This window comes from Macrotis lagotis, chromosome 1 (genome assembly GCF_037893015.1).
Source record: "Macrotis lagotis isolate mMagLag1 chromosome 1, bilby.v1.9.chrom.fasta, whole genome shotgun sequence".
Taxonomy (NCBI): domain Eukaryota; kingdom Metazoa; phylum Chordata; class Mammalia; order Peramelemorphia; family Peramelidae; genus Macrotis; species Macrotis lagotis.
The window spans coordinates 26,297,779-26,313,597 of NC_133658.1; the positions used below are offsets into that span (position 1 = coordinate 26,297,779).

The 15,819-nt window shown below is 34.2% G+C and overlaps 1 protein-coding gene across 2 annotated transcripts in view; it reads left to right on the top strand.

Annotated features, from left to right (window-relative positions):
• CTNNA2 (catenin alpha 2) overlaps positions 1–15,819 on the top strand; it is a 1,546,517-nt gene that overhangs the window by 276,651 nt on the left and 1,254,047 nt on the right. For both annotated transcript variants that reach the window (XM_074196107.1, XM_074196106.1), the window contains one exon: positions 7,441–7,547. In XM_074196107.1, coding sequence (XP_074052208.1) covers positions 7,446–7,547 — 102 coding nt within the window. In that variant the 5' untranslated portion in view covers positions 7,441–7,445. The remainder of the gene's footprint in view (positions 1–7,440; positions 7,548–15,819) is intronic.

Consider the following 15,819-nt stretch of genomic DNA (forward strand, 5'->3'; position numbering starts at 1 on the left):
GTTTTCACTCAGTGAAAAACAAAAATTCATTGAAATAATGGCCTCAGGAAATTAGTAGAGTATAAAATAAATTCATGGAAATCATCAACTTTTGCATGTATTTTTTCTGTATGTGTGTGTGTGTGTGTGTGTGTGTGTGTGATTTAACTACCAAAACTATACTGATAGAAAAAAATCCACCCAAATAACCTCATAATGTATAACTTTTTTTTTGGAAAAAACCTTTTCTAAATAAAGGAAAACAAAAATGATTGGAGAGATAATTGTTAATCATCTTCAATCACAACAATATAATAAAAATGATGATTCTACAAAATTAGTTTGTAGGTTGAATGCTCCACCAATCAGATAATTTAAGAGATTATTTTATAGCTCTTGATGAACACCTTTTAATACATCTTGAAGAATAAAAGTCAAAAATCCTGCAAGAAATAATGACAAGTAAAAATAGAACTGAAGGTCATCAAGGGGTAGAAAATTGCAAATTAGATATTCCCTTACTCTAAACAATCTCATATGAAAATCATGGCCTCACTTTCCCAAAGGTTGTGGACTTCTTTAATGCTAAAGTACAACTTTATTACTGCCACTGCTGCTGCTGCTGCTGCTACTATTACTACTATTGTAACTGCTGCTACCACTTCTACTACTATTACTACTACTACTACTACTACTACTACTACTATTAGTTTTACTACTACTACTACTACTACTACTATTACTACTACTACTACCACCACTACTACCACTACCACTACCACCACCACCACTACTACTACTACTACTACTACTACTACTACTACTACTACTACTACTACTACTACAACTACAAATTAGAATAATTTACTTTTGGTTAAAATGAAACAATCAATGGAACAGATTATTTCCTCAAAACCAGGAGAAATAACAGTAGCATAGCATTTGAAAAATCAAAGGATGCCAATTAGGGTACTGGGCTAAAGACTTTATATTTGACATAAATTGGTGAGAAAACTGGAATATAACACATTTTTAGATATGTACAAAACCTTGTTTTGTTTTGCTTGATTACATATATTTATGAAAGGGAACAGTTTGCCTCAGGGTAGGTATAAACCATTGAACTTGGGTTAATGTGGGGAAACAGACATGAAAAGAAGATGAATATTTTAAAAATAAAAATGAATACATTAGCTGTTTTTAGAGGTTCTAATGGAAAGGTAGAGGAAGGGAGAAAAAGAGTATCAAAGGAGTTGTGTAAAGTTTTAAAGACAAAGAAGATCCAACTTGTCCATGACTAGGTGCTACTGGAGGTCATTGCTAGGGCAAATGATTTCAGAAAAGTGTCCATATATTGAAAATGAATCTTTCTTAAATGGCTGAGTAGATTATATGAGGATAACTTACCCATTACTGAGGGAATTGGGAGTATCTATTGCAGACTTCTTATAGAAGTTCCTTGCTTGTAGCAGCCATTTCTTTGTTACTAAATGAGATTCCAAGGTTTTACACTGTGTCCCTTACCTAGCAATTCAGATACTCATTAGCAGGTCCTTCAGGGAGCTCTAAAATTTCTTTACTTGCAGATACTTTCTAGAGGTTATCAAAATCCTCAAGGGTGTAAACTGTAATATACTATAATATAAAAAAGACATTTGCTATTCTATTAGAGTAGAAAATACTCCAATATTTTGCCACTCTTCTTATCTCCGTTAATTTATTGTCATCTGATTTTCAGTGGATTTAACTCAGAAGAAAAAAAAATAATTCAGGAAGAAGTATATAGCTTAGATTTCTTGGTGTAACAAGACATTTTTAATATTCAGGCATCTTAACATTTACTTTCTAATGAATGGGCAATGTTGGATTTCTGCATTGGATAAGGATTAGTAATACTTGATTGTCAAAGGTATAACAGAAATCTGAGGTGCAAGTCTTTGGCCCTTCCCTTCTCAGTGGTTCTTTATGTGTAAGTAATATTACAGGAAAGACAATAATTCAAAATTGACTTGACTGATACAGAAAATATCACCAAGTCAGAGTTTCAGATTTGGAAGAATCTCTAGTTTAAGTTATACAGAAAAGGTATCCCTGCTGTAACAAACATGACAAGTCTGTATTGAAAGACTTCCATTGGGAGCAGAACCAAGAGAACAACGTAAACGTTAACAACAACATTGTGAGATGATCAACCTTGATGGAAGCAGGTCCTTTCAGCAGTTCAGAGGGCTAGGATAGTCATATTAGACCCACTTATAAGTAGAAATACAGGTATGCTATGACCAGAGACTTGCATCTCAGGGTTTACATGGTGTTACTTGTGTCACAAGTTATTAGTAATTATTAGTGTCACTTCTTCACTACCCGTAGTCGGGACTTCACATTGATAATCTTCATGTCAGCGGCTCCCCAGAGCCACCCGTACCTGGTAAAAATGTCAGCAAATGGATATAATGAGCAGAGAAGTTATAGTTACTATCTCTAGATCAATATGCATATTGCCTACTCCCTTGCCATCTCATATGTTTCAGGATGGCAGTAGAAAATGTTTCTGATGCATGGTCTAGTATATACACTAGGAAGTAATAAAGAGTGCCCAAAATAGCATGACAAAAATGCTTCTTCCAGAAACAGCAGATGGCAGTAATTATATCAGCTATGGTAAATTGCTACCAGAGGAGTACACTTTCTTTCCTCTGCCTCCTACCTAACAACTGATTGGGCAATAAGATCCTATTTAGCAGCAATTTAGCGGGTTGCTTTTCAATGCCACATCTCATTTTGGGGGGGCAGGAGATTGGCTGCATTTGTTGTCACTCTGCCTCTTTGACTATGATTTTGGAGATCAAAGCAATGGTGGATAAAATATGAAATTTAAATCAGAATCTCTGGGTAAATTTTCCACTTTATAAGTGACAGTGTGATAAGTATATACATACATATATATATGTGTATATATATATACATATATATATATATATATATATATATATATATATACACACATATATGTGTCCGGATCATAGATTTAGAGCTAGAATGGACTTTAGAAGGTATTCTAGTTAAATAGCCTCACCCATTTTGGGGAGGAGAAAAGAAATGAGGTCCCAAAGGCTTCCATCATTTGCCCAAGGTCCCATAGGTGATATCAGGAAGAACTAAGATTTCATCTCCTGTACTCTGTTTCTAAATTCAGGGATCTTTACTTGTTCCGACCAGAGACTTAAAAGATAAATGTATCATCCATTCCTCTTCCCTCCATGTATATGGATGAACAGTGGGCTTTGATTTGTGACTATAGCAACTAATTCTACCTCTTGGCCAATAACCACAGTGAACACTCTTGCTTCTGATTATAATTTGTAGTCATCAGCTAAAGTTTGACCTGGTGTGTACAAAATTCTGTAGCAATCATTCTAGCTCACTGTCCATCAGCAAGCCAGCTCATGTGCTGTCAAGGGTTATTATTCCTGTGATATGAATGAGAGATGTGTAAAGTGTTTTAGCTTTTTGGAAGAGATTTGGGGTATTAATGGTATTAATGCCAATGGTTATTTTAATGTAGGAACTTAAATCTAAATCTGTGCAATTGAATCATTGTTTTTTAATTTATTTAAAACCTTACAACAATAGTTCTTTAATATATCAGTGGACCAAATCTTAGAATTTGGATTGATGGCTATTAATTATTGAATTTACTTGTAAAGGTATTGGTTGTTGTGGCTGTTCACTTCAACTCTTTGTAATTTCATGTGGGGTTTTCTTTCCAAAACATTCTGTGCCATTTGCCATTTCCATTTCCAACTCATTTTTACAGATAAGGAAACTAAGACAGAGTCAAATATCTTGTCCAGGGCCACAAAACTAGTAAGTGTTTAAGATCATATTTGAACCTAGGTCCTACTGATGCCAGGATTTGTACTCTGTCCAGTACATCCCCTGTCATGGGTCAATAAAATGCCATTCCTGTTCATATTTGAAGGTAATTTTGATAGAAATGATTAGAGATCCTGATTTTTAAGAAATGCAGTGATTGGATATACTGATTCATAGAGAAGGAAAGGGACATATAGAACTTCATTTATATTCATAGGAGGAAAATATATCAATTTTGTTCAGGTTATGATTTCTTGTCATTGGTAAAATTTCAAAGGAAATATATATGTTCTTTAGAAATTCATTGAATTATATTAGGACTATAAACACAATCTAATTTGAATTTATTTCCCTAAAGCCAGGTCCCCTTCCCTTCTCAGTGTTTGTTTATGTGTAAGTAATATTGCAGGAAATACAATAATTCAAAATTGACTTGACTGATACAGAAAATATCACCAAGTCAGAGTTTCAGATTTGGAAGAATCTCTAGTTTAAGTTATACAGGAAAGGTATCCCTGCTCTAACAAACATGACAAGTCTGTATTGAAAGACTTCTATTGGGAACAGAACCAAGAGAACAAGGTAAACATTAACAACAACATTGTGAGATGATCAACCTTGATGGAAGCAGCTCCTTTCAGCAGTTCAGAGGGCTAGGATAGTTATATTAGACTTGCTATGTACAATGTTATCCCCATCCAGGGGAAGAAAAACAAAACATAGAAAAACAAAACAAAAAATCCCCTTCAGAATCTGATGTAGACCTTATAAAAATTGTCTCTTGTGTATCTCTTTCCCTCAATCCTAATTCCTCGCTGAAAATGATTAATCTGTAAACATTTATCAAAAATATGGTATATACATGTCAACCTGTTTGCCACTGGTGGGGGAGTGGGGTGATAAGGGAAGGTGGAAGGAAATTTTGTAACTTAAAAATATACATGTACATATGATGGAGGAAGAAGGGAAGGAAGGAAGGAAGGAAGGAAGGAAGGAAGGAAGGAAGGAAGGAAGGAAGACAGACTTCCATTGAAGATCAGTCCTCACAAGGAAGAGCTTTATCCTTTTGGTCAGTTCTGTTTATCAGGAACTTTTCCTTATAATCAAGTTACAAATTGCATCTTTTCTCATGATTCTTTCAAAGAAAACAATTCTAATGCCTTTTCCACATTAAAACCTTTCAAATATTTCAGCACAGCCATGATGTCTACCCAGTGATTTCTCTTTTTCCAAGGTCAATATTCCTAATTTCTTCTACAGATTTTCATGTAACAAGGACACAAGGCAACTCTTCTTCCTGCCTCTGACAATCATAACTTTAGCTGGTGACCACAAATTGTAATCAGAAACAACATGAGTGTTCACTGTGGTTATTGGCTAAGATGTAGAATTAGTTGCTATAGTCACAAATCAAAGCCCACTATGCATCCATATACATTGAGTGAAGATGCATGGACGATACACTTATCTTTTCCGTTTCTGGTTCGAATAAGCAGAAATCATCATGGAGACCCTCAGCTTTCCCACATGAGGACTTGAGATGCAGTGTTTGTTTTTTGAGAAGGGGAAAATGAGAGTTGGGAATGTCCAAAACCTGAGCAGGTCAGTGGAAGAGAATGATCCCTGAATATATTTCCACTTATAAAGTGGAAAACTATCGATTTACTCCTTAAACTGGGTAACCTACCATCTAGTAGGCCAGATAAGATCCCACAAGGTTATATTATAGGGGAACTATCACCTCCTTATTCTTAAATTCAATTGCACTATTAATTCACCTCCAGATTCCATTTTTTTGAGAGGGGAGTTTTAATATCACACTGCCAAATTTATTTTATTATGCTCTTTAAAACTGCATTGAAATGCATTTGCTTTATGTAATTAGTAATATTGTTAATAGTATTAACTATCATTTTTTAGAATTTTAGCACTAAATTCAAAATATCCATCCTATTTTTGTAGAATTTTTTGCTGCCTAAAGGAAAATTCAAGTTTTTGTTCTCTAAATAAACTGACTTAAGGAGTGAAAATTCTCACTTTAATGGTATAATTTTCCCTTCCAACTTGTGAGAGATAGGGGCACAGCACCTCCTATGATCTGGAAAATCCATATAAAATTCAGGAGAGAGAATTAAAAATCATTGAACTTCTTGAAAGCTATTTTTTTTTCTTTTGCATTTAGGGGGTGCTTACAGTATCATATTGCCAAATTTGAGTTAAATATTTTGTCATTAGACACTGTGTCATCTGCTGGCCTTCACATATCATCTGTAATTTCAATATAACTGCCAAAAATTGCCATGTATCAAAAATCTCATTAGGGAAAGTTACGATGTGAAAGGGAAAACCTTTAAGAGGTTACATTAATGTATAGGCTCACAGGATCCTAGATTTACTTGTAAGTTAAATTCTAGTTCAACATACCCATTTTGCAGTTTAAGGAAGTAAAGTAAGTTGATGTGCTCAAGGCTAAGTGGCTACTTCAGTGTCTGAAATGAGATCCAAATACATGTTATTCTATCTCCAAGTCCAAGAACTCTTCACTACTCATTAAACCACATTGCTTCTCTAAGAAGCAGAAGTTTTTTTTACAAAAGAGGTTAGTAATTTATAGTCTTGGACTAAATGTCTCTATTTCTTAGAAAACACCATGTTCTGCAGAGTGTCTTGATACTTTTTGGAACTCAAAGTTGTTTATGTTCATGTTAACTTTTTAACCAATATTCCATTTGAATAGTCTAACCTGAATTCTTTTTTGAATACTTCTAATTCCATAGTCTAGTTTCATGCCTAGGTTGAGGAAGATTAGTTTTCAGTGGCTCAGATTAATCATAGTGTGACTTGGGCAAGACACTTCAACATTCTGACTCTTAATTTCTTCATCTGCAAAATAGAGATATTAATATCACCTATTGTATATTCTTATTATGGAGATCAAGAAAGACATTGAATGTAAAGTTCTCTAGAAAGTTCTATATAGAGGGGCAGCTAGGTGGCACAGTGGAGCCAGGAGGATCTGAGTTCAAATTTGACCTCAAACACTTAATAATTGCCTAGCTGTTTGACGTTAGACAAGTCACTCTTAACAACATTGCCTTAAAATAAAAAAAAATCAAAAAAGAAAGTTCTATAGAAATGATAGTTCTATTCTTAGATGGGAAAGTGGAAACTCTCTCTCTCTCTCTCTCTCTCTCTCTCTGTCTCTCTCACTCTCTCTCTCTCTAAAGTAATTATGCTTATGTGACTTGCCCAGGGTCATATAGTTATCATCAAGTCTCTTGAAGATTAGTGGTGACAAATTTTTTTCTACTGAATTCTGAATTAGCCATACTTGGATAGATATTGTCCACACCTGGGTAATCCTAATTATTAAGAAGGGCCTGTGTTTATTGAGTTAAGATTGGGTTTTTTTCATTGAATCTAAATAGAAGTGGCAGTTTCTAAATCTATTCCACATTGTACCTACAAATAAATGATATATTTTCATTTTTTTCTGTTATTTCCTATGTAACTTATGAATTTTTTCCTATCCATTTATAAGGAAAATATAGATTTCTATTTGACAATATTTTATTTTGATTCTAGGGAGCATGACTTCGGCTACTTCACCTATCATTTTGAAATGGGACCCCAAAAGTTTGGAAATAAGGACTCTGACAGTGGAGAGGCTACTGGAACCTCTTGTTACACAGGTAAATTTTTTTTCTTTTGCATCCGCATAATTCCATCTTCATTATGCCATTCCTTGTTTGAGAAAGTAGAAATCTTTAAATCTTTAAAAATGAAATTATCCTCTACTTTTTCTTTAATATCTAACCTTCTACTGGACATTTTAATAATTAATTCAGACTATTCTTTAATTGATCTCAGTCAACTGGAATTTAAAATTCTTTTTATGTGACCCATATTTACGCATATGATTCATGGAATTAATTTGATAGGATAATTGAGAAGAGCTACTTTACCTCATTTGCAGTTCTGAAATAAAATATATATATATATATATGTATATATATATATATATATACATATATATATATATAAGTTTTCTTCTTTACCTTTAAATGCAAATACATGGTTAAGAAACAGTGCTTATGAACTGAATGTTATCTACTGAATTTCTTTCAGTTGACAAATCAGCATTCATCACATTGAAATCTTGAACTGTCCTGTTTCAGTGTTATGGTAACTTGCCATATTTCATCAACAGGAAAGTCACCAGAATAAAAAAAAAAATCTCAAAATTTTCCAATTTGCAGAGCACACATAGGAGATTTCTTTTTTTTTCTTTCTCATGGGAACTGTCCAACACTTTGGAGCTGAAAAGTCCTGGTAATTCCCAAGTAGTGAAAATGAAAGGGTTTGATTTTGTAACATGTTATAAAAAAGAGTTTTTATGCCCAATGGATAACATTTACATTAGCAATAACATATATCATTGTTGAGAACAGCTCTATGGATTTTCATAAAACCATGTATTTTATCATTATTTATATTCTACTTACAAAAAAGTTCTTTTTCATAAACTTCCCTACTCCTGAAAGCTTTTGAGGATATTTTCAATCTCTCACACTTGGTTCTCATTCTAATTCTCCTCCTATCAGTGATAACTGGGATTGCAAAAGGGGATAGAAGAACAGATGCCCTTCTGTTTAATCTTTGTTTCCATCAGACATGATATGCACACGTCAGAAATTTCACAAAGTCATAAAATACCAAGCAAGGGGTTTTACCTTGTCATAACTACAATCTCCAGTTTCTCTCTATTCATTTATAATTGAGGTCTGGTCTCAATTTCCTAGGGAGAATATGAATATGGAAGTTGTCTGCAGAAGACAGCAACTATGGTGGGACAAAATAGATTTAAAAAATGATATATATATATAGTTCAAGTGGAGGTAAAATCAGTCAGTGAAAGACAACTAAGACGAGGGTAAAGGCAAGGAAGAATGCTCATGTTCAAATTGTGTTGAGGTTGGTGAGGAAAGTACCAACCAAGAATAGTTGTTGTTTTTAAAGCTATTTTATGGACAAAGGAGAATCAAAGAAGCTGGGAGCATTGCTCCTAAAAAGAAAGCAAAAATACTCAATTGAAAGTTTTGCTTCTATTTTTGCCAAAGAGAACTTTTGAGAGGGGGGAAAAAGACAATATCCAGGCTTGGAGTCAGGAAGACCTGAGTTAAAAATTCAACCTTAGATACTAGTTGTGTGACCCTGGAAAAGTCACTTAACCCTGTTTACCTCAGTTTCTTTATCTTAAAAGTGCTAGAAAAGGAAATGACCAACCACTCCAGCATCTTTGCCAAGAAACTCAAAATGGAGTCACCCAGTGAGATATGACTAAGATGAATGAACAAAGGCCATTGATACATCAAGGTCATAAACAAATCAAAGGGATAGGGTTGAAAGGAATGCCAGAGATTCTCCTTCTCCACTCCTTAATTTCATGCTCCTCTGGCAAGATTACCCAACATTCATGTTGCACTTCAAAGACTGCAAATCCAATGGACTGCCCCAAGCCCAAATTCCAAATATACTTTTACATAAAAGGCTATTTTACAAGGAACTCACACAAGGCAAGTAGTCACATGGAAGTCATAAAAAGCAGTACAAGAAAACCGTCATGGTGTCTCTGAAGAGTTTTAGCATTTATTGGGAGATGTAGGAGACATTTCCACAGGACCATCCAGCATGGCATGCCTGCATCATGGAAGGCTCCATGACTGATGAGCAAAGCAAAACTGTAGTAACAATAAGCAAATATGATTTACTCACAGCTAGAGACATCTCTGCCCCAAATTTTAAAACATTATTTATGCAAGACTTCTTGTAAAGTCATCTGAGGTCATATTGGACTAAGCAGCCAGAGTGGAACTAGGCCCCCAAACTATTGGGCCTATTTGAAGAAGGAGGAACACCAAACAGCAAAAAATGTCATGTTCCTCCCTATTTTACTAATGCCTTTAAGGTGTTGTCACTATCCATTGGAATATAACCTCCTTGAAGATAGGGGTTGTCTTTTTTTTCCCATATTTTCAAATTGTTTGTCTACATTTAGCATAGTTTCTGACTCAAGAGCTTAAAAATGTTCTAGTATAAACCCCTAATTTTACAAATGAACACAAAGGGATTTATCCAAAGTTACAAATGTAAATGTACCTGAGCTGCTGTTTAAAGTCAATATCTCATCCTCTTAGTTCAGAGCAGTGGCACACTCAGATGAACTCTCTCCTTCATTTATGAAATGAAGTTATGTTTTTGAGACAATACCAGTGATATTTCAAAGTTCATGGAGAATGGGGAGGATGCTTGCTGAACCAGTCCAGTTCAGTTGTTAGTCAGTCCTTACAGTAGGGTGTGAGTTTTCATGGCCTCATTTGTGTTTTCTTGACAATTGAGGAATTCAGGTAAATAAAGTGAAATGACTTTGCCCAAATTCATACAACTTTATCAGATTTGAATTCAGTAAAGAATCTTCTTCTTTCAAGTCTGAATACTCTATCTATTGGACCACTCAGCTGCCTATAAAGTTTTAGGCATGGAGATGAAAACATTGCATGCGTTCTTTTCAAAAAAAAAAGGGAAGAAGAAAGAATTTATCAGTTACTTTAATTTCTGGAAAGATTCTGGAGTAAATTATTTAAGATAGATTTACTCGACATCTAGAAAAGGAAAAAGTGATCATAGACAACCAGCATGACTTCATTACGATCCAGTCATGACAACCTAACTTTTCTTTTTGGACATGGATCTTGAAAAGATAGATAAGGGAAATTTATTTCAATTTTAGCTCATCAAATATACTTGTAGAAAAATTGGAGAGATGCAGACTAAACAATGCCGCCTATAAATGAGTTTGGAATTGGTTAAATGGCGGTATTGAAAGGGTTTGTCAGTGTCACTTTGGCATGGGGTCTCTCCTGTACTTATTTAACATTTTAATCATTGTCTTGGAAAAAGGCAAAAGTGGCATGCCTATTAGATTTACAGATGGCCCAGAACTGCTAGAAATAGCTAACATACAAGATGAAAGGATCAGCATGCAAAAAAGGTTTTTTAGGCTAGAACACTGTGTCAAATCCAAAAATGCATCCAGTAGGAGGAAGTATATGGCCTCACTCACATTTTTTTTTAAGAGTCAGTTTCCTAAGTACAGAAATGACAGAGCCATGATTAGACCAGTGGGGGAAGAGGGGGTTAGCTGACAGAAGAATAGTCTATATGATTTACTTGTATGATATCATAGCCAAAAATATGAATTTGGTCTTTGCTGCATGAAACAAGACAGATTTTTCAGGAAAACAAGGAAATAATCCCAACGTATTCTTTCCTGACCACAACACATTGTTCAGTAACTTTGGGTATTTGCAAAGGATCACAATTAGGATGACAAAGGATGACATTGTCTCCACATCATATAAAAATAAATTGAGAGGATCTAGAGATGTTTTGTTAGAAGAAGAGATTTAGAGATGGGGGAACATGATAGTTGTCTTCAAGTATTTGAAGGGTTAGACATTAGAAAATAAGCTCATTGAATCTGGGATCAGTTTCTCTTTTGCATTAATCTCTGTAATACTTGGTATGCATTAGACATTTAAGAAATGCCTATTAATTGAATAACTCTTTTGATCCCAGAGATGAGAAGTAGGACCAATGGGAAGAGGCTCTACAAGGACAAATTTGCTTTCCAATAATGGTTTATCCCAAATTCAATTGATTAACTTAGGAATTTGTAAGAACCTGTTGAAAGGAGCATTTATTGTAGAAGACAAAAATCTGAATATTTTATAGTGGCATTCTTTTATGGCACAAACCAGTCTAACCATTCATTGAGATCAAATCCAGTTCTTAGAATTCAGATTTTGTCAATGTGACCTAATAGCTAGTTTAAACTCTAAAAATTATGTACTATGAGAATTATTTACATAGCATATTTTACCCCTCTTTTTTATTAGATATTTGTAGTGATATTATATTGCTCTATCACTTTTGTGTTATTGTCTTTCTAAGTAAGGGAATTAATAGACACATATGCCAATATCCTTGCCTAAGGGTCTCATACACATTTATTGTCACTCCTTTTTGTTGTACTTTCCATTAATCTTTAGATTCCTTGGTTATTTAGGTCTGTCAGGGAAATATAATGTCTTAACTCTCCTTCTCCCTTCAAAGAAAACATAACATATTAGATATTTCACTTTGTATAATTAGCAGATGAACTGATGAGCTTTATTTCAAGTCAACATTGTGACTTTAGTAATTTGCCAGTAGATGGAATGAAGTTCAGTATTTTGTCATTACTTTCTGTAAACATCAGTCTGCAAGGATTTAATCTCCCTCTATCCCCAAAACACTGTACCATGAGCTGAGGGTATCAAAAAGGACAAAAGAAAAGACAATACAAGGATTTTGTCCTTGAACGCCTAGTTTGAACAAATCACTTATAAGTTTTGAAATATCATAGTTGAAAAAGTCTCCTCCATAATTGATACTTATCTAAAATACATTGTTTGATCATTTTTAAATTCTGTGTAACTCTTTGTGACCTCATTTGGTATTGTCTCAGCAGAAATACTGGAGAGGTTTACCATTTCCTTCTTCAACTCATTTTACACATGAGGAGACTCAGGCAAACAGGATAAAGTGACTTATCTAAGGTCACCCCATCTAGTAATTATTTGAGGCCAGATAGGACAATGAATCTTTATGACTCTAGGTCCAGCACTGTGACATTGAATTTCTCCTCCTATAAAACATTCAAACATGTATTATCATGTGTCAGACATTCCTCCCTGTCTATGGGAAGGGGATTTTAGCAGGAAGCCTTAACATGTCAATTGGACCAACTATTAAAAAAATAACACTGAGTTTTTCATGCAGAAATGAGGATCTCAATAAAAAGCTCAGGATATGACACTGAGAATAAGCTTTTCCATTATGGAGGGGTGACAAAATAATAGACACTATTGAAATTCAAAAAAGTAAGAAGGATTTTCCCCCAAACCTGAAAGCCCAGCAGCCTTGCTTTGGCTCCCAGGTAAGAGTGAAAGTGATGAAGGGAAAATAAGGAAGCAGGAGATTTTGAGAACTCATTTACTGCCATAAGACAAATGGTATTATAATTTAATACTAATAAATATTTTAAATCACCAACACAAATATAGCTGTTAATTTTATTTTAATAGAAAATGAGCCCTGAAACTGTTTATCTTGCAGTGCTGCTCATTGGGAGATTCCTCTGGGAAGAATTATGATATGGAGGTCACTGCCATGTAAATTAAAAGAAATTATTCTTGTGAAATTCAGTCTGTTTTGAGAAACATGTACTTGCCTGGAATATATGGCCCTAGGAGCAATCAGCTTGAGTTCAGTGTGTGTTTGTCTGGAGGATTTTTCCCTCTGATGAATACAAAGTTTACTTTTTGGTGTTTCCTTCTGGGAAGGAAATTTAAAAAAAAAAACTGCCCCCTTTGTCCTAAAAGTGTTGAAAATTGTTGTTGAGTAATTTCTAACTCTCTATGAGCCAATTTGGGGTTTCCTTGGCAAAAATACTAAAGTGGTTTGCCATTTCCCTCTCCAACTCATTTTACATTTGTGGAAATGAGGTATAAATAGGGTTAAGTGACATACCTATGGTCACACTTTTAGTAAATGTGTAAGGCTGTATTGGAACTCAGATCTTTCTGACTCTATTCAATGTGCCACCTATTAACTTACAATGAAAAAACTTTGACTAATCAGTGCCAATATTGAAAGTAAGGTGAACCCTAATTAAACTTTTGAATTAATCTTTTAGTTCCTTTTGTCCATATCTTGGATCATTTTTTAATGTTTTAATCTATTATCTATCTGGATATAGAATTTGTAGGTGGCACGAGGTGAAAACTTAAATTCATTTCTTTGTTTTAGTTTGCTATTAGTTTATCTAATCCTATCCTTTTGCAGTTTTCATTATTGTATTGATCAATTCCTTCATTTTCTCCCCTCCTCTGTGTACTACAGATTGTTGGCAATAATGACTTTAGAATAGAATTTCTAGCCTGAATGTACAAGACCACCTACAACATCCTTTTGTTTTGTTTTGTGTTCCCCTGGATATTTTTCTTTCTATAAATGCATACACATACCATTTTAATAAAGATGAAAGTTGGTGAATGGAAATTTAGATTGCTTTAATGAGCCTGACTTTTTCTTTCTTTATTCCCTTTTGTCCTGACATAATTTTAAAATCACTATTGAAATCATTATGCTTCTCCACCCAAGTATGAGCACTGGCATGTTTGAAAGATTAATATCAATATTCTTCCAAATAGAAGATGAAGAGAGGTTTCAGGAAATATATTAGTTTGGTGTATGGCCAAACTACATACTCAGAACATTAGAGTTTCCCAGATTTAGAAAAAAGTGATATGAATAAATTTGAAATTACCAGAGAAGAAGTTATTTGCATTACAGAATGAGACTTCACATACCATATTTAATTTCATTAATAATCTCAATGAATAGATTTTTCCCAATATAAAAAGTACTTTCTGATTAATGCATGTACGCACACAGAGACTCACAAACATGCAAACAAACACAAAACTCCAGGGCTAGGCAGGTTTCATTTTTACGTGGAATGATGTTTTGGCAGCTCCTCCATTAAACCCACTACTTGAGGGCTCTTCATACCTGAAGATAATGCATCACTACATGTGAATGATAGAAGGTTCTACCACCAAAGTACTAACTTCTCTGTGATGGTTTGCTGTTCAAGTGACATCAATTGAGAGAGTTCTATAAGGAGATAGTAAGCTTCGATCTGTATTGCTAACATATGGACACAACCAGTGAAATACTAAAAGTAATGACAAATTATTTACATAGCACAATAGATATTCCAAAGAGATTTATATGTGTCAACTCCTTTATTTCTCCTAACAATCTTGTAAGGGAGATTCTATTACCATCTTTTTTACAAATAAATAAACTGAGATTGAACTAGATTAAGTGACTTGACCAAGGCCCACTGAAGTACTTTTGAATATATTGTAAAGTCAAATATGATTTGTTATTATTTTTTATCAAATCTAATTTAAGGAAAGATGGGAACTTGGAAAAAATAGGAAGAGTGGTTAGAGTAATGATTATTGGCTAGACCGGCACACCTAGCTTTATTTTCAGTGGTACCATATGCTATCTGTGACCTTGGCCAAGTCACATAACTTCTTTAAGATCCAATTTCCTCATTTGCAAAATGAAGGAGTTGGATCAGGTCAAAAAATCTCAGCACAAGAATCTCCATGATAGCATTTCCAAAAAGTAGTCCAATGAGAACTTGACTTTGTTAGGCACCTTGTTCCACTTTTGAGTAGGTCCAATGACTGGAAGTAGTTTTCTTTAAATCAATCTTAAATTTTCTTTTCTACAATTTATACTCATTGCTCCTAGTTCTTCCCCTTAGGATTATGCAGAGCAAATCTTATGATAGTTCTTCAGATGCTTGAAAATATCTATTCTCTCCCATTCCTCTGACTTGTCTTTTTTTCTATGTAATGATCATTGCCCAGTTTTTGTAATTGATTATCCAATGGTATGAGCTCCAAATCCTTTACCCTCCTGGATGCTCTGCTCTATTCATTCTTTAACTGTCAATGTCATTCTTTAAATACGACATGTAGAATTGAATATAATTTTCCAAATATCATTTGAATATTACTTGTTATCACCAGGATACTCTGACCTGGTAAATTGGTAGAAGTTTACATTTTCTTTTAAATAAATGGTGGAGAGAGGAGGCTAATATTTTCCTCCCTTTCGTAATCTCAAACTTTCAGTCCACTATGATCCCCAGAATTTTTCTCAGCCTAATTGATATTTAGATGTGTATCCCTACCTAATGCCTATGTAGTTGATATTTTAAAACTTGAGTATAAGATCTTATCTTTATTAATTCTCATCTCCATAGATGCAGACTAG